Genomic DNA, 18,555 nt, shown 5'->3' with positions numbered 1-18,555 from the left:
GCCCTGTGTGCTTTTGGACCATGAAATACTATCATAATGCATCTGTATGGCCTCGAATATGTACGGCTCTGCCAAAGCAAATAGAAGCTAAAAATGGGAAATTCAGCCCTCGGAGCCCAAGGAGGGGAATTTTAATATTATAATCAGCTGTGCACAGACCTGGGGCTTTTTTAAAAAAATATGTAGTTAGAGCGGGGGGGAGGGGTTGGCAGCCAACCTCCCACTTTCAGCAAGGCAACCCCCCCAGTGTAAGTGAACTGGGCAACACAATGCAACTAATCAGACTTGATAAGTGCCTCTCCAATCGCTGTTGCAATCAGAAAGGTAAAACTAAGGTCCATAGCTCAGTGGCAGAACATTTTCCTTGCACCCAGAAGGTCCCAGGTTCAATCCCTGGCAACTCCAGGCATGAACCTGAAGAGCTACTGCCAATCAGTGTAGACAATGCTGAGCTAGATGGAGCCCAATGGGTCTGGCTCAGAAACAAGATACTTTGAATGTTTCTATGACTTTCACATCATACATCAGGGGTGACTGATGGACCTTTGATACGTTGCTGATTTCAAACGGAGTTGATGGAAATGTTCGCCTAACCTAAGTTGGTCAAGTCCATTAATTTCAATTCAGTTTTATGACTAAACGTTGGCTGCAAGACTCTTGTCCTGACAGTCTAGTGTTTGCTCCAGATGGCTGTGGGAAATGTTCCTGAGTTGTTTTCCTTAATGCATCTGTCTGTTTTCAATCTCTGCAGGTGGCTTTTCGCCTGGATTTCGAGTTCAGCAAATCTATTTTCCTCCAAAATCTGGAGATCTCTTTGACTGCCAACAGGTCGGCAATAACATTATTTTTCTCCTCTTTTTTTACATCCACTCATTTTCCCTCCCCACCACCACTGCCTGCATCCTGTTCTTCCCCAGGCTGTTTCCCTCTCTGATGCTTCTGAGTCAGAACAGAGAGGCTTCCGAAATGCATATGTTTATCTGAGTGTCTAGCCTGCCTCTTCCCAAAGGGACAGCAGTTGGTGAATGGTGTATTTAAAAGAATGAAACTGCAGGTGCTAAAACCCCAACCATTCAATAGCTCTGTGGGCAAGGAACTCCGCAATGCTCTGGGTGCACAGAAATTATTTGCCATCCAAGTAAGGTGGACAGGTTTTGGGGGCATTATGAGAGAGGTAGAAAAGCTTTTCTCTGTGAATTTTCTCCACCACATGCATGCATACTTTGGAACTCCCTGCCTATTGACAACAGGTGACTGCTGAAAACATTTCTGTTTAGGCAAGCCTATCCAAACATGCAGAATGTTGACATGCGTACAAACCTGGTTTTTGACTTATACTTGATTTCAATTATTTTTGATAATGGTTTTAAACTGCTTTTTAAAAAACTGATAATCTTTTTATTCAATTTTTTTTGTAAACTGCTTTAATATCATTTCATTTACAATCAAGTTCTGCATACATTTTATGAAACAACTAATTCACCAAACCAATAAAATAGCTTACATACCTCTTATTTGTTACAATTCTATCCTGCCTTTTCTCCTAGGCACTTAAATAGCCCCCGTGTATTGTGACCTGTTTCTTCTATTTCAAATTCTATTCCTTTTTTAAAAGGAGGGGAGGGGGGTCACAGGTGAGAGGGAACTGAATGGGCATGGCTAGTAGATGAGGGGCATGGCTTCAAGGCCCAGCAATACCTTTAGGAGTCCCAACCCACCCAAACTTGCATCACTGACAATGGGACGGAAGTAAGCTTGGATGTCCCCATGCCAGAGACAGCAAAGTGACCATTTAGACTATGTGGTCCTGATGCTGGTCCTCATCCTTCACATGAGTGGACTCTTGTCCAGCAAGGGGTAAATCCTCGGTTCCTGCAAACTGTGGAAATTGCATACATTTATGCATACATATGCTAGTAAATAGGGACGTGGGTGACGCTGGGGGTTAAACCACAGAGCCTAGGACTTGCCAATCAGAAGGTCAGTGGTTCGAATCCTGGTGACGGGGTGAGCTCCCGTTGCTCGGTCCCTGCTCCTGCCAACCTAGCAGTTCAAAAGCACTTACCTCTGGCAGGAAGGTAAACGCCGTTTCCGTGCGCTGCTCTGGTTTGCCAGAAGTGGCTTAGTCATGCTGGCCATGTGACCTGGAAGCTGTACGCCGGCTCCCTCGGCCAATAAAGCGAGATGAGCCCCACAACCCCAGAGTCGGTCACGACTGGACCTAATGGTCAGGGGCCCCTTTACCTTTATATGCTAGTAAATATCTTTGGCAAGGGGCCTTGTCTAGCTGTGCTGTGAAAATATACAGTGGAATACAGAGGCTATCATTGTTTGTGCATGCGCGCGCGCGCACACACACACACACACACACACACACACGCCCAATAAATGTTGCTTATAAAATTTGAGCCTTTGTGAAACCTGCCAGGTCTCCCTCGCTCCTAAGAGACCCCAGGCGCTATGAAAACAAAGCTAACTTTGGCGGTTAGAAAACCCACAGTTGCACTTGTAAATCACTGCTCCCTCCCGTTGCCCGTATGATGGCAGAGGCACCTTTTCCAGCATTGTGCCAGACCCGCTGGAGAAATCGGGCCAGGGGAGGAGAAAGACCTCACATTCCATCCCTTAAAAATGTAAATATTCCCAGTCCAAGGGGACTTCCACACAGTACCTTATTATGGGTTCAATTGTGGGTCAGTCACCATCTCTCAGTTTTGAACTTTTGCTAAAAAGTGGGGGAGAAGAGAATTAAAAGAATTACTTCCCCGTAGGTGCATTTAAGGTACAGATACTAATTGCTATCACAGAAATGGCGGCGGAGGCGATGTTTCACATGTGGGTGAAAGTTCCTTAAACTTGGGCAGAGAGAGAGAGAGAGAGAGAGAGAGAGAGAGAGAGAGAGAGTGCTTAGAGAACCCAGAACTGTGTCAAAAATTGGTAAAATGAGCACTTGGAAAATGACAAAAATTCCTGTTCACTTCAACTGTAGAGTGGATTAACTTCGCACAGCTTGTGAATCATGCTGTGTCAGCCAGAAATCCCCTTTTATATGTCTCTATATCCCACTAGGCCAGCATAGTATTGGCGAGTGGCAAGGGGAAAGTTCTGTCTGCTGCCAAAGTCACCGAGAGTATAAGTAAGAGAAATTGCTACTCTTGGAAAGGGGATGAGCGCCAACCCTGGCATTGATGCCACAGAAGAAAAACTGAGCTCTCTCTGTGTGTGTATATATTTATAAGTGCTAACAGCTCCTAATCTCATTCAGTAGGAACTTCTTGTAAGCAGTCTAGGTCCACAACTTTCCTCATGCAGCTGAATCTGAGCAGGCAGCTGCTTACAACCCCTCCAGGCGCATTCACAAATAATTGTTCTCATGGTGGCATCTGGACAGTTTTCCTCCATCCCAGTTTCAATGCTCTTTGCTCCTGGAACAGTTTTGGGGCAGACCTACTGCTCCATTTCCTCTCTGTGTACATTTTGCAGCTTCCTGCTGAAATCCTGTAGCTGTACCCTAGGAGACCAGGGTTCTAGTCTCACTTGGCCAGGAAGCTCCCTGGGTGACCTGGGGCCAGTCACAGTCTCTCACTCTAACCCTACCTCACAGGGTCGTTGTGAGGCAATAATAATAATAATAATAATAATAATAATAATAATAATAATAATTTATACATACATACATACATGCATACATATATACCCCACCCATCTGGCTGGGTTTCCCCAGCCACTCTGGGCGGCTTCCAACACAATATTAAAAACACGATAAAACATCAAACATTAAAAACTTCCCTAACCAGGACTACCCTCGGATGCCTTCTCATAGTCAGATAGTTGTTTATTTCCTTGACACCTGATGGGAGGACATTCCACAGGGCAGGCGCCACTACTGAGAAGGCCCTGTAACCTCACTTTTCACAGTGAGGGAACCGCCAGAAGGCCTTTGGTGCTGGACCTCATTGTCCAGGCTGAATGATATAGTAGAAGACACCTTCAAAAAAGCACCAGTTTGGACGGGCCTTTGCCTTCTCATCAACATTAGCCCATTCCCTGTTAATCTGCTGACTTCTGAGTCCTGCTGTGTCACCCAAATGAGCTTCTGATTCTTCTGTATTCTAGTGACAGCGAGGAACAGGAAAACACCAAAGAGGACAATTCTGCCCTCCTAAAGTTTCCGCTGAAGTATGAAACAGACCTGCTTTTCACCAGGTACTTCTGATGGCCTTGAGTGGAGTCTTTATAGTGCTTTGATTTGTTAATGCTGAAATTTCTTCCCACTGTGTGCATTCATGCTCCTGTTTAATGGGCACTCACTATGTTTCCAGTGTGGGGTTTTTAATCTGAGTTCACCCAGCATTATTAAAAATGTAGGTGTATCCTGGACTTACCGCCACTACTACTACTACTACTACTACTACTACTACTACTACTACTACTACTACGAATTACCTGCCCTTCACCCTAAGGTCCCAAGACAGATTAGAGCACATTAAGAACAATATTAAAAAACCATTTCAAACACCTTGCTTCTTATAAGGTGCTACTGTTTGGTGTGTTGATTGGAGCCCTTAAGCTGTTCCTAATTAACCTCTAGCGAAGGTGTGACCACCTTTGCATGGGATAAAGACATCCAAAGGATGTATACAAACAGAAATGAATCTGACACTAATAAAGCCCTGCTGATGTGAACTAAGGGGCAAAAGGGCTCAGCTGTGAAACATCCTCAGTGGGGAGGGGGGGAGGGAACAACTTTATTGTGCTCTAAGGCAGAAATGTGAACACACCCTTAGTTGAACTATGGATGGATGAGTTTTCTCCTTTTTGCCATTATTCAGGAGTCCCAGCCAGAATTACTACGAGGTCAAGTCAAACAATTCTCTGGAGAGATATGACAGCATCGGTCCGCCTTTTAACTGTACCTTTAAGGTAGTGGAGGAACTCTGGGTCTGAGGAACCTGGTGGGGGAAGGGGGCAAGGGATGTCCACTTGCAGAAGGGTATTGATCCGGCGTGTGTTTGTCAACTTTCACAGCTGCAGAATCTGGGCCTCTTTCCTGTTGATGCAATGGCCATCAAAATCACAGTCCCCGTGGCCACACGGGGAGGCAATCGCCTTCTGCAGCTAGCAGGCTTCCACGTGGATGAGGTAGCCAGAGCTTTTATTTGTGATTCTTAAGGGGATTTTTAAAAATAGCTTCAAGGGACCTTTAAGGCATGGGTTACAAATCAGGATGCTCCACCGGGAAGCCCCAAAGTAGGGAGTCCCCCCCCAAAAAAAATTTGATTGTGTGATCATAGCAACCTCCAAAGTTAATGGGCTGTCATGATGCTCAGACTTTCCCCTACCCCTCGCAAGCAACTTCCAGTTCTAGGATCGAACCCCTTTGGCTTACGTAAAGACTTGTGGTGCTTACCAGGAAGAGCCATGGCTCAGGGCCACAACATCTGCTGGGCACGCAGAAGGCCCCAGGTTTCATCTCTGGGTGGGGCTGGGAAGGGTGTCTTTCTGACACCCTGGAGAGCTGCTGCCAGCCCGTGTTGATGATATTGAGCTAGATGGAACCCAGTGGTCTGGCTTGGCAGTCTCCTATGTCCAGTTTAAGCGCTTTTTATAAAACTGGGCCCCCGATGGCAAATTTGGCAGGCTGTACCGTCCTCCCATCCAGATGTTGTGTCATCTTTTGGTTTCCTCCCATCTGTTCTGCTAATAGTCACCCTCTTGACCCAATTATTACAGTTTTTGGCTCCGAAAGAAAGCTGTCTTAGACTAAAGCCAGGCCATTGCTTCCTCTAACTCAATATCTCCTACACTGACTCACAGCAGCATTCCAGGGGTTTCAGGCAAGAGAGGTTCCCAGCCCCACGTGGAGATGCCATCGGGGATTGAACCCTGAGCCTTCTGCACCCAAGGCAGGTGCTCTGCCACTGAGCTACAGCCCTTCTGCATTAAGTGTGCACTCAGGGCTCCATCCACTTCCACACATGGCTGGCTGGGGAGGTGGAAAAGATTAGGAGCCAGCAGCAGCAGAGAGCCAAACCTCCCACTGGCATTTAATGAGTAGCTTGTAAGGTCATGGAACAATTTTCCTCCTAGAGGGACTGTTGCTGGAATCCAGGTGCCCATTAAATCACAGGGCACATTTTGTGTGCTGCCTTGGAATAGACTGGCTGCACAAGCGGAATCTGTATTTTAGGGGCAAGGATGTGCACAGGGGGAGCAAAGCCCCCAAACAGGCTGTCCAGTCTGCGTCATTCTTTGCAGGATGTTACTTTGAATTTCTGTTCCCAGTGATCTATTCCAGCTTCCCTCTTCTATTATAGGAACACATAACGTGCCACATTGGGGGGAACAACACAGATTATCGAAGGACACCCTCTGACGAGGACTTGGGGCGCCACCCCCAGCTGGTATGTAATGCCCATCTTTCTGTGCTGGACTTCTGAAAACACAAAATCAAATCCTGTGTGCTGAGACAAGACTTGAACATAGGGCTCAAATTCTGGTCCATCTTTTATTTAAAAAGTATGCAATGTCATTGCCAAGGTATTCACAATCTGCGTGGCATTTCCTGTCCAATTAATACTTCTTATGACTGGGGGGGGGGGGGAAATGCCCTTCCTGGCTTTGATGTTACATAGCAAACATGGAGAATGAGGTCAGATAGCAAATTGACTTTGGGCCAATGCACTCAACCAGTCTTTCTGAACCTGGTGTCCTCAGTGGGGGCTGATAGTTGTCGTCATCGGAAATATCCAGAGGACATCAGGTTGTGCATTAGGAAGCTGCTTGACTGGTCTGGAGTGTGGGCAGCCCAGTCTTGCTTAGGATGACACCTGCAAGTGATTTTCAGGCCTGTCCAAAGGAGAGGACTGCAGGGGGAGGTCATTCAAAACAGCAAGGGAACCTGAGTAGGGTGTGAGTCCCATGGGGGGGGACGACTCCCTTTGGGCTCAAGCATGCTCACCGGTCTGAGCAACAATCATGATAGAGGACGGGGACCCTGCGACCCTCCAGATGTTGAAGGACTCCAACTCCCATCATCCCTGCCCATTGGCCAGGGATGTAAAGAGGCACAATTTTTGTGGGCATTCCCTGCCTTTGGAGCTGATGGGAGTTGGAGCCCAACAACATTAGAAGAATCACAAATGTTCCCCGTTTCAGCTTATTTCATGCGGCAGGCCGCCTTTGGACTACCAGCTTGGCATAAGAACATAATACGAGCCCTGCTGGGTCCTGCCAGTGGTCAAGCCCATCTAATCCAGCATCTTGTTCTCACAGCAGAACCTGAGCACAAGCGCCCTCTCCGCTCTTGTGCTTTCCAGAAACTGATACAGTGGTACCTCGGGTTACAGACACTTCAGGTTACAGACACTTCAGGTTACAGACTCCACTAACCCAGAAATAGTACCTTGGGTTAAGAACTTTGCTTCAGGATGTGAACAGAAATTGTGCAGCAGCGGCATGACAGCAGCATTAGGCCCCATTAGCTAAAGTGGTGCTTCAGGTTAAGAACAGTTTCAGGTTAAGAATGGACCTCCAGAATGAATTAGGTTCTTAACCCAAGGTACCACTGTATTTAGAAGCATTACTGCCTCTGAGAGGAGGTAGAACATAGCAGAGTGGCTAGCAACCATGGATAGCCTTCTCCTCTATGAATTTGTCCAGTCCTCTTTTAGATCCATCCAAGTGTCAGGGACTGGACTGAAGAGGACAAAGAGTGGTAGAGGTTCTCCTGTAGCTTCCAGGGAAGAGGAAGGCAGTCTCAAATTACAGCAGGGCTTTGAGGAAGATAACAGCTCAGAGACAAGCGAACAGAAGGGTTATGGGGTGTTAGGAGAAGATGGAGGGGAGACAGAGCAGCTAGATGATACATCACTGGACAGCATAACTGACCCCCCCTTCTCCCCAAATGCGACTTTTGTTAAGAACAAAGGACACGGTGACAGTTGGCCATGGGCAGATGCCGTAGAAGCAGGTGTCATTGTTAGAAGGGAAGGAGGAGGAGCTCAGTGCAAGCAACTCCATCACTGAGGAATGACTGGATTTCTTTGTCTTTCATCATCATCATCATCATCATCATTTTATTTGTATACCCCCTTTCCATAGCTAAAAACAATGCTCAAGGTGACTTACGACATGACCAGATTTACATAATTACCAACATAACAAAAGCCATTAACAATAAACAAAACACATCAAAAAAATACACAGCCAAATGGAAAACAATTTCCACATAAATCATAAAATCTAAAACTAAGAATACAGCATTAATATCAATCACAATTTAAAATGACACAGGTAAAAAATAAAAGCAGTTTGAAAACAAAAATAAAAAAACAAAAACAGAGCCCTCTCTGCTGCCCAGCAGCAGCAGCACTCATTTATGGAGCCTGTCAGGCCCTTCTCCAAGCCAAGCAGAGAGAAGCAGGGCTGGGCCCTTCAGGCCCCCAGCAGGTCAGTCCTGGGCAGCACCATTATAACTGACCAAATCATAAATAAGAACTTCCTTGTTTCCTCCCTGCTTCTTGGTGCCATGGGGAGAGGGAGAGGATTCCTCAAGCCTGACACCAAGTTGGTCACTGCCTCATGTGGGAGTGAGTTCCATAGTTTAACTATGAAGAACTTCCTTTTATCTGCCCTGTTCTCAACCTGTGGGTGCCCAGATGTTGTTGGACTACAACGCCCATCATTCCTGACCACTGTTCATGCTGGCTAGGAATGATAGGAGATGTAGTCCAACAACATCTGGGGACCCACAGGTTGAGAACACTGTGCAGCTAAAAGAAAAGAAAAAGTGCCTCCTTTCATCCAGTATGAGCAGGATCCAACCTCCTCATTGTGGATGCAGCAAATTCGAGTGACTGCCCAGTGGTGGTCACCCACCTGCCCAGACAACTGCAGTAGTCAACCTTTGGTCCTACTTCCAAGTGGGAAGAATGAGCTTCGTTCTGGCTGTCTCCACTTCTAACTCCGTTTTTCTTTTCTTTTTTACTCCTTCCAGAACTATAGTAATTCTGATGTGATATCCATAGACTGCAGTGTAAATCTGGCTGCCAATGGAGAAGTCAGCTTCCTCTTGCATGGAAATCTGTGGATGAAGTCACTGAGAGCTGTAAGGGCGAGTCAGCAATCGGTGGAGCTTCCAGCGCTATCCCCATTGAAGGCTGGCAGATTATTGTGCTTTTGCTGCTCGGCTGTATCCCGAGCTAGCCCCTGACTCCAGGGAGTTGGGCCACGAGGTGGTTTTCAAACTTCCTCTTTTCTCGCCAGCTTTTTCAGTTGCTAGTCATTCCCCGCCTGTCCCCAATGGAACCCTCCCTCTCTTCGTAGCTGGGAAACAAGATTTGTCATCCTCTTGAGTGCCACATCAACACCATTTGCTAATTACACCAAATAATGAAAGAATTAGGTCAAGCCAGGAACATCTGTGACCTCTTTTTCACTAAGATGAGTGCTGGGTGAGACTCTCCCTGGTTTAAAGAAAAGTGTTATTTTTAACGCCTCATAAAGCCAGCCAGCTTGATTTTCTGTTCTTTATTTATTTATACACACCCTTCAATAAATTGTTTTTATCTGTTTTATATTTTTTTTAAAGCCTAAAAGTGGTTTACAAAAAGAATAAAACAACTAAATTATCAGTTAAAAATAATTTAGGACAACTGTTTCAAACAGGGTTTCCCAAACTTGGGTCTCCACCTGCTTTTGGACAGACATGATGATTATTATTTTATTTATTAAATTTATATACCGCCCTTTACCTGAAGGTCTCAGGGCAGACATCAAGGGAGTGATGCTGCGGCACAGAAAAGTTATTTTCCCTGGTGTATCACTTGAAACATTCCAGGCAGGAAAGAGTGCTGCTCTTACAAATGACACAACCCCTGGTTTGCTCAGATCAGTGAAAAGGCCCCCCAAACAAGCCGAGTAACCGAATAGCTGAACTGTCCACTGCTGAGCCCCCTCTTGTGACTCTTATCTTGCCCTGTCTTTTCAAGATGAAATTCAAGTCGCTGAGATTTGTGATTAACGCCGTCCTGCAGAGAGGGTTCCGCAGTGCCTTCGTCTTCAGAGAGGACGATCCCAGTCGGCAGGTGAGTAGCTTGGCTACAGGCGCTCATCAAATCTCATAGAACTGTAGCATTGGAAGGGACCCAAAGGGACATCTAGTCCAGCCCCACTGCCATGCAGGAATTGCAGCACATGTTTGAACCCTCGTGTTCTGGGAGGCCACAAGCAACGTGGGCAAGTAATGGTACCCACCAGACCTGGAATTTGTGTTTGGAGAAGTGTGGTATGTCGTGGGCGTGATGGATTTATTGGGAAGAAGGAAAACTTGCTTCTGAAATTGCTGCTAAGTGGGTTCAAAGGAACCCAGAAGCCTGCAGTCAAAGATACGATTTTTCATCCATAAGTGAACTGCATCTCTTGGCTTGCCTCTTCTCTCCTCTCAGACTATTTTGTCTCCTAATTTGATGGCAACAAAATTTGCCATTGGGTTTAGACGGCAATTGGGGAAGGGCAAATCATCTTTGCTTTCAGTTACCAATGTAACATTTCAGGTTGCATCTACACCCAGACACATAGTGTGAAATAGCCATGCTTTGTTCACTCATTTTTTACAGGGCAAATAGTCATGGACGAAACATCTTCTTCTCGTGCTTTCCCTGTTCAGTGTCTGCCTCCCCACCCAGAGCTCAGAAAAACTGACTTTAAAAAAAGCAATGAAACAGCTGTGCAATTTCCCCAGATGACCCATCATGCAGCTTTCCTGTGGGTTTCGGGCTGGTTCTGGCCTGTATAGAGTGCTCCAGCCATTTCCTTCTCTGGGGTTTGTCTCTCCTGTCTAGCAATTACCGTATTTTTTGCACCATAACACTCACTTTTTTCCTCCTAGAAAGTAAGGGGAAATGTCTGTGCGTGTTATGGAGGGAATGCCTACGGGTGGCATGCCTGCGGATTTTCCTCCTCTAAAAACTACGTGCGTGTTATGGTCGGGTGCGTGCTATAGAGCGAAAAATACGGTAACTCTCACTTTAACCTTCCCTTTCCAAATAGCATTGCCTTTCTATCAGTTTCCTCCTGCTACCCTTTAAACTGTGTCAAGAGGGCAGGAAACATTTAATCCTTTCCTGCTAAGCCATAGTCCGAATTAAAATTGTCTCTTCCCCATCCCCACCCCCACCCCATATCTGGAATTGCCCACTGGGCTGCAGAATGTCATCTGGATTCCAGGAATCTGGAAACAAAGTTCCTGATCCACTAGCCGTTCAGAGCAGAACAGCAATGACTGGGTCCTGCTATGTTGCCCTTATCTGAAAGCAGCAGTTGCAAATCCAGTTTAACCCAACAGGGGTAAACTGCAGCTTTTGCATCCAGCATCTCTCCTTCAGAATTAGGCCCCAATGAGGGCCCCTCATGCTCTTGAATAGACTTGTGCTTGCAGCCCTGGAAGAAGAGATAAATAAATGCATATACGACACAGAGCGGAAGAACATGGCATGCTCTTCATTTCTGAAATGTCGTTGAAAAGTGGGGCGCTGGTGCCCTCTGCCGGCAGCAGACGTCAGTATGTTCTTGTCATGGGCACACTTCTGCAGAGTGAACCCAAACATACATAACCAAACTTGTTTCTTCTTTTTCAATTCCATACAAATCACACCCGTCACCCTTCTTCTTTTTGGATGCAAAGGGGGTTAAAAGTTGAGGGGGGTTCCATTTGAAGAGCCAGTTGGTAGAATCATAGAATTGGAAAAGAAGCCATGGGTAATCTAGTGCAACTTCCCTACAATGCAGGAATCACAGCTAAAGAATCCCTGACAAGTGGCCGTCCAACCTCTGTTTAGAAACCTCCAATGAAGGAGGGTCCACCACCTTCTGAGGTCATCCATTCCACTGTCAGGCAGCTCTCACCCTCAGAAGGTTTTTCCCAAAAGTTTCAAATGTTCTTGTTGTGTATTCCTCTTGCAGGTCATGTTTGAAATCTCAAAGATAGAGGAGTCCCAAATCCCCATCTGGATCATCATTGGGAGCACCTTAGGTGGTCTCCTCCTGTTGGCCCTCCTTGTGTTGGCGCTGTGGAAGGTGAGTCCCTCTCCTACCAGAGGTGCATTTAGGGGAGCACGACCAGTTTGGTTGCACTGGGAGTTGAGCCATGGGGGCGCCACAACTATGGTGTAATGGTCACACAGTGTCACACAAGGGTGCAGCTCATATCTGAGACCCGCCTCCCAAAGTCCACCACTGCTCCAACCACCCCTTGGCCTGATGGGAGTTGTAGTGCAAAAACAGCTGGAGGGCACCAGATTGGGGAAGGCTGAAAACTGGCAATGGGGACCCCAATGGATGAAAGATGTTCCTCACCAAAAACAACTTTATATATGAAGTCATTGTCTGCCAACTGCCCTTTCGGTGGGAAGAAGAAGAAGAAGAAGAAGAAGAAGAAGAAGAAGAAGAAGAAGAAGAAGAAGAAGAAGAAGAAGAAGAAGAAGAAGAAGAAGAAGAAGCAGCAGCAGCAGCAGCAGCAGCAGCAGCGGAGTTTGGATTTGATATCCCGCCTTTCACTCCCTTTAAGGAGTCTCAAAGCGGCTAACATTCTCCTTTCCCTTCCTCCCCCACAACAAACACTCTGTGAGGTGAGTGGGGCTGAGAGACTTCAAAGAAGTGTGACTAGCCCAAGGTCACCCAGCAGCTGCATGTGGAGGAGCAGAAACGCGAACCCGGTTCCCCAGATTACGAGACTACCGCTCTTAACCACTACACCACACTGGCTCTCAAGACAAGAGTAGGAGTTTTTAAAATAATCCATCAACAAAAATCATTACCCTCTATTCCTACCATTAAAGCAATAAATTCATTTCCATGAAAATTAGTCACACTGCTAAACATTTCGCCTTTTCCTTGTTTAACAACTAGGATTGCTATATGAGCCATGTAACAGGCAGAGTCTCAGCTGATTGGGTTTTGTTTTGTTTTGTTGCCTCCCACCCAGTTCAATGTTTGCCCTTTTATGCATTTGCATATTTCTTTATTCAGTTGTAAGTCAGTCTGAAGTCACTGAGATAGGATATGTCTTAATAAACAAACTAATGCCATGATGTCACGTAATGATTTGTGAGTTTGGGCTGGTCCACATTGTTGCCTGTTCTATATTCTGACCATAATGTGTACCCATCAATTCCCCCAGGTCCGAGAGCTTTTCTCATCGTTCTACAGCTGTACCTCGTGAAAATGCGATCTTACCTGCTATACTGAACTCATTTAAGCAAAATCTCCTTTTGGATTTTCCACACGTCCAAGAAGACCTGATTTGGCAGGTGCAATTGGATTTTCACAAGGTGCAGCTACAGAATTACAAGAAAAGCTCTCAGACCCAAGGGAATGTATTGAGACATGATACAGTCAAAATACAGGTCAAGCAGAAATATAAGTGAGTCCTGAGTTTGAGATGCAGCTGGAAGAGGCAGGGAGCCTCAGCTACATGTGACCTATCAATACTGCTGTTAATGCCAGGCATATAAATTAATGGTGGGTTTTTCTTTATCTTCCTTTTCCTGCAGCTTGGTTTTTTTAAAAGTGCTAACCGCAAGAGAGATGCAGCCCAGAACCAGAACACCAAGGACTTGGACTGAGGCTTCCATCTCCCTAAGTGACTCACTTGGCTCCTCAGAGCCAAGTTTCCTTTGCAATGATGAGATCCCTCACTACCCCTTCCACCTCTTCTCATGAAAGCAACCCCAACTGCTCAGTGTTACCTGCAAGGGGCAAGATGCAGCTGGCTAAAAAGGGACTTCAAACTGGTTTTAATTGCTTCCTTCAGCCTAAGACACTGGAAGCTATGCAGCAACGGCCAGGAGAGTAAATTTACAGGGACAAGGGACCCTTCAGTGGCCATCGCTTTCTTAAAAATGACAAATCTTGGCTCCACGAGGCAGACAACTACCATGCAAGAATAGCTCTGCAGTGATCTTAAAAGCCTCTGAGCTCCAGTCCTTTTCATCCATTCATGGCACAAACATATCTCACTGGGGAAAGCTTTTCACCCCACCAAAAAAAGGAAAAAAAAATTGGATCTGCATGGATACCAGCAGCAGCAAACTTGTAATGGGTCTTCACATATTCGTTTTACAGCAACTGCTTATTCAAGATGCCATGGGAGAACAAACCAGACCAATATATTCTGCACAGGTGGTCTTCAAGAAGTTGAGATATCAACACAGCATGCCTTTGAAACAAATGACGTTGCCTTTACAAAATAGTGCAGCATTTGAAATCATTTGAGGATGGGAGGTTCTTTCTGGACCAGAGGACTCTGTAGCGAGTTAATGCTTTAAAAAGCGAGATCCATTCATGTTATCCATAAAACATGTAAGAGGCTGGGTGACTTGAATGAAACAGAAGTTAACTTGCCGGTGGGGACACATGTTCTCTAGCTATTCCCTTAATTGTCAGAAGAAAGGGACTGCCGCAAGTAAGGGGCACCGCATGTTTATCTATGAATCAAAAAAGTTACTAGATTCTTATCCAATGCTCTACACCAAATGTTTATGAAGAGCCCAAGCAGGAGATAACGCACTGGGCACTTATTCTGTACATGAAACTCCCATTCATTCCAAAGGGGTGGGTGCAGGATACATGCCCAGCTCAGAGCCAGACCGTCCGCCACTCTGCAGTGCCTCTCCCAGTCTCTAAATGGAGCAGTTGAAGAGAGAGATCTTTATTGCCTTCTTTTAATGCACTGAACACAGATACTGACAATTGTAAGCACCTTAATGCAAGCCTTCAATCCTCAGCTGTATATACTTTTTCTGAAAATGTTTACCTTTCTTGTTTTTAAAGTCGACTAAAACAAACCAGTTTGAAGTGTTTCCCCCTCAAGTTGTGCAATTTCCAAAAAAGCAACACATGGAAAATATGTACTATATGTGTATATACTTTTATACGATGGAAATGTTTTAATTTGACCCTTTTTGTTTCTTTTGCATAATAAAATTATTTATGCTATTGTGAATATTAATGAGAAATCAGTTCCACCGAATGCAGTAACCTATGTAAAATGCTGTAGTAGTAGATTGTGGTTTGTGGGATTTTGTAAAAAGAAAATTAAAACTTTTTAAAGTGAAAGTTTCAGATGCAGTCATTTGTCTAAGACGTGTGTTGTTTTTTAAAGGAACTAGGAATTTTGCCTCTTGGTTGGAGAAAACCCAAATGCACACTGACATTCATTAGGTGTTTTGGATCACAGCTCCCACCAGCCTGTCACCGTGACTGTGCTGTCTGGGGCAGATAGGAATTGTAAACCAAAACAGATGGAGGGCACCAGGTTGGTGAAGGCTGCATTAGGAGCAGCCTGACATTAACATAGCTGCAGCTATTTTTAGTTGTCATAACCCAGACACTTAACTGAAGTGTTGGCAGTGCAAAATTGCTCTCACAGGGAAGCAGAGACAGGACGCATTTGACCCCGGGAATCTCCCAAAGCGCTAGAAATCTGTCTGGTTCAATTCACCAGCAAACGTTTCCTTCAGGAAAGCAAACCCCAGTTACGTAACTACTGCTCCACAGCTGCTAGATCAGAGCTCAGGTACAAAATTCTAAAAGGGTTCTCGACCTTTCCGTGCTCTTTCTCCTAGTGACAACATGCCAGCTTTCTTTCCCTCCCTCGCTCGCTTGAATCTTCTTAGCAACAAGCTCACTGCCTCGAAACCACCAGCTGTCTTTTAAAACCCAATATACCCCCTACGACACATTCCAAATCAAAGCACCCAGTCATCCTTGGGAGTTTTTTGTTTGTTTGTTTGGGGAGGGGGGAACCATGTGACTAATGAGAGTTGTAGTCCACAACATCTGGAGGAGACCAGCTTGACAAAGACCATCAATTTTGCTTTCTGCTTCTCCCACTGAGCTCGTTTGACTTCATGGTTTGTTTTCCAGAGTATTCCAAAGAGACAGATGCTGCCCAGATTAGGATACAAAGCTCCCATATCCCTCCTTCCCTCCCCCAGGCCTTTTAGCAATTGAACTTACAAGGGTGGGTAGAGTATGTAGCATTGCAATAATCCACACTGTCAGCATCTGTAAGGCTGCCTCCTTCTGCAGGCATGTTTATGCTCTGTGAAGGGGGATGTGCACATTAAAAAAAAAAATCTTGTTAAAAAATAGAGCCTTGAACAGCTCAAAGCTAGCCAACCTGAAAGATCGCCTGCCCCTGTAGAGACCTGTGGTGTCACTTAGATCGTATGGGGAAATTCCACTCTGTGGAACATCATAGGGCAGTGACACAAAAAAGGGCATTTTCCACTACTGCCCCTGTAATTATGGAAGGTCTTTCTCTTTGCCATGCATGAAACAGCAGCCATCAGCTGCTTCAGAGGTCTTGTAAAGACCTAGCATTTTAACCAGGGTTTCCCTGACCTATAAGGTTGGACGCTGCCTATCTCTTTATGAATTCGTTTTTATTCTGTGCTGCAGGCAGTTGGACTAGCTGACCCTCAAGGTCCCCTCCAACGCTACAATTCTATGATTCTGCAATTTTGTAGCAATGTTATTATTTACTGTTTCTATGTTGCATGCATACTATACACACACACACACACACACACACACACACACACACACTATATATATATATATATATATATATATATATATATATATATATATATATATATATATATATATATATATATATGGTAAAATATTGAAACCTGCAGTATTGGAAGACCAGGGACTTGGTCAGATTTGGAGGTTTCACAGAGCTCATGCCTACTGTTTTGTTGGCAGAGACCAAAGTCCAGCTCCTAGGCTGCCAATCAAGGTACAGCATCAATCTTATGAAAAGGAACCTTTGTGTGTTATTTCACAGAACCAGGTTCACAGGAGAACTGGTGGCATTTCATCTCACCACATTAACATTATCTGTATCAAGAGAGGCTGAACAGCTTGGACTGGCCCCGAAGCTTCTTATCTGCACCCCAAAATTAAAATGAGACAACAACATGAATCTGAGAGTTCACACTTTGGTGACTACCACCACACTGCCATTCTTTTTTACCTTCTCAGGGGGGAAAAGCAGCATTTTGAGTTTTGGAAACAAGGGCTCGTGTTCACAAAGGAGGAAGCTTTGGCAACTTGATTTAAAAGTTGATTTAAAATCCTCTCCCGCACCTCATCTGGGAGGAATTAATATAATTTGGCCATCCCTCAAAGCCCCATGAACAACGTGCTGAAATGCAGAATGACCTGGACTTCAGACTGTTCAGAATGAAATCACCCACACAAACGCCACAATATTTGGCCAACTTATTTGTTTAAGGCTCAGAAGGTCAGAGCTTAGCTGAGCAACTTGTCCATTAATCAAACTACAATAAAATTTAAATGCAATGGCATGAAACCACTTCTTTTCAAAACGAGAGGTCTGCTCCTTACCAACATCCCACAAGAGCAGCTACCAATCACTTTTCAGCGGGACACATCAGGGTTAAGTTTCACATTCAAGATTTTATTTGTAATACAAACACACATACCTGTGCTCAGAATGCCCCTTTTTATTTGAACTCTCTGTTCCAGTTTTTTTAAAAAATGACTGCAGAACATTCTTTTCCCAGTTGACAGTTAGAAAGTAGAATTTAAAATCATGGGAAGTGTTTTCAGTAACCTGTCAAAAAAAATGGCATTGGGCTGCTGAAGTTTTCTGCCAAGGAGAGATGTTTTTCACAGGTCAAACATTCTTCAATCAAGGTACTGTGAGTGATTTAAAAGATGGCCTTAGGGAGGATGATTTGGACGTGTGCAGGTGGGTGTGGAATCTATTTTTCCAAAGAGTTCCATAATGAAGAGGGGTGAAAAGACAGAAACTGATTCTCAGGGCAGGGTCCTGCCAACACAATTATTCTTCCCTGATCCTTCCCTGCCAGGTTTCTAACATTTTTTGTTTTTGTTTTTAATTTTTAAAAAGCTCATTTTTTAAAAAACAAAACCTGTTTGCCAGCTACTTGGAAGATTTCAGGAAATGCAGCAGTTATCATTTCAGGTGTGGGATTAAGATCCAGCCTTAACCACTTTACGTTTTATCTTACCAGAGGGAAGCGGGGACAGGGAACCACGCATAAAACAATACTCAAATAATGCAAACTATTTCTGCATGCTACTTATCTTAAAGCAGCAAAAATGAGAATGAATTTGAGGAGGTATGCCTGTTTTGCCCCCCTCAACAACAACCAAATAAATACTAGTAATTTTAAGTACTGATAAGCAAGCACATTCACACATCTGAATTTCAACCTGCATTTCCCTTTTCTGTAGCCAAACAATCGGTTATTTTCATCTCATTGCAAGCAGAAATTAAAACTAAATGTTAGTGACGACTCTGGTAGGAACTGAAAGGCATTAAAAACAGGCTGGTGAGAAGTAAATTTCCCTGGATTGCTTTGCATGTTTTAATAAAATCCCAGCAATAAGATCCTTCTCCATTTTCTCTTCCCTTCCTCCTCTTCCCTCCCGCAAGAAGACTTTCCAAACTGCTGCATAGGTAACATGCTGGCTCAATTAATTAAACGTAAA

General features: G+C 44.8%; 1 protein-coding gene across 1 annotated transcript in view; it reads left to right on the top strand.

Annotated features, from left to right (window-relative positions):
• Positions 1–15,117, top strand: part of ITGA11 (integrin subunit alpha 11) — a 96,347-nt gene extending 81,230 nt beyond the window's left edge. The window contains exons 22-30 of the mRNA XM_081171042.1: positions 752–828; positions 4,117–4,206; positions 4,833–4,923; positions 5,029–5,142; positions 6,318–6,404; positions 8,999–9,109; positions 9,993–10,088; positions 11,965–12,078; positions 13,554–15,117. Of these exons, the coding sequence (XP_081027168.1) occupies positions 752–828; positions 4,117–4,206; positions 4,833–4,923; positions 5,029–5,142; positions 6,318–6,404; positions 8,999–9,109; positions 9,993–10,088; positions 11,965–12,078; positions 13,554–13,625 (852 nt within the window). The 3' untranslated portion in view covers positions 13,626–15,117. The remainder of the gene's footprint in view (positions 1–751; positions 829–4,116; positions 4,207–4,832; positions 4,924–5,028; positions 5,143–6,317; positions 6,405–8,998; positions 9,110–9,992; positions 10,089–11,964; positions 12,079–13,553) is intronic.
• The last annotated feature ends 3,438 nt before the right edge of the window (positions 15,118–18,555 follow it).

Source organism: Podarcis bocagei, assembly GCF_964188305.1.
Source record: "Podarcis bocagei genome assembly, chromosome: 14".
Classification (NCBI taxonomy): domain Eukaryota; kingdom Metazoa; phylum Chordata; class Lepidosauria; order Squamata; family Lacertidae; genus Podarcis; species Podarcis bocagei.
Note: the sequence above shows the minus strand (reverse complement) of the source record. Positions and strands in the feature narration are given on the sequence as shown.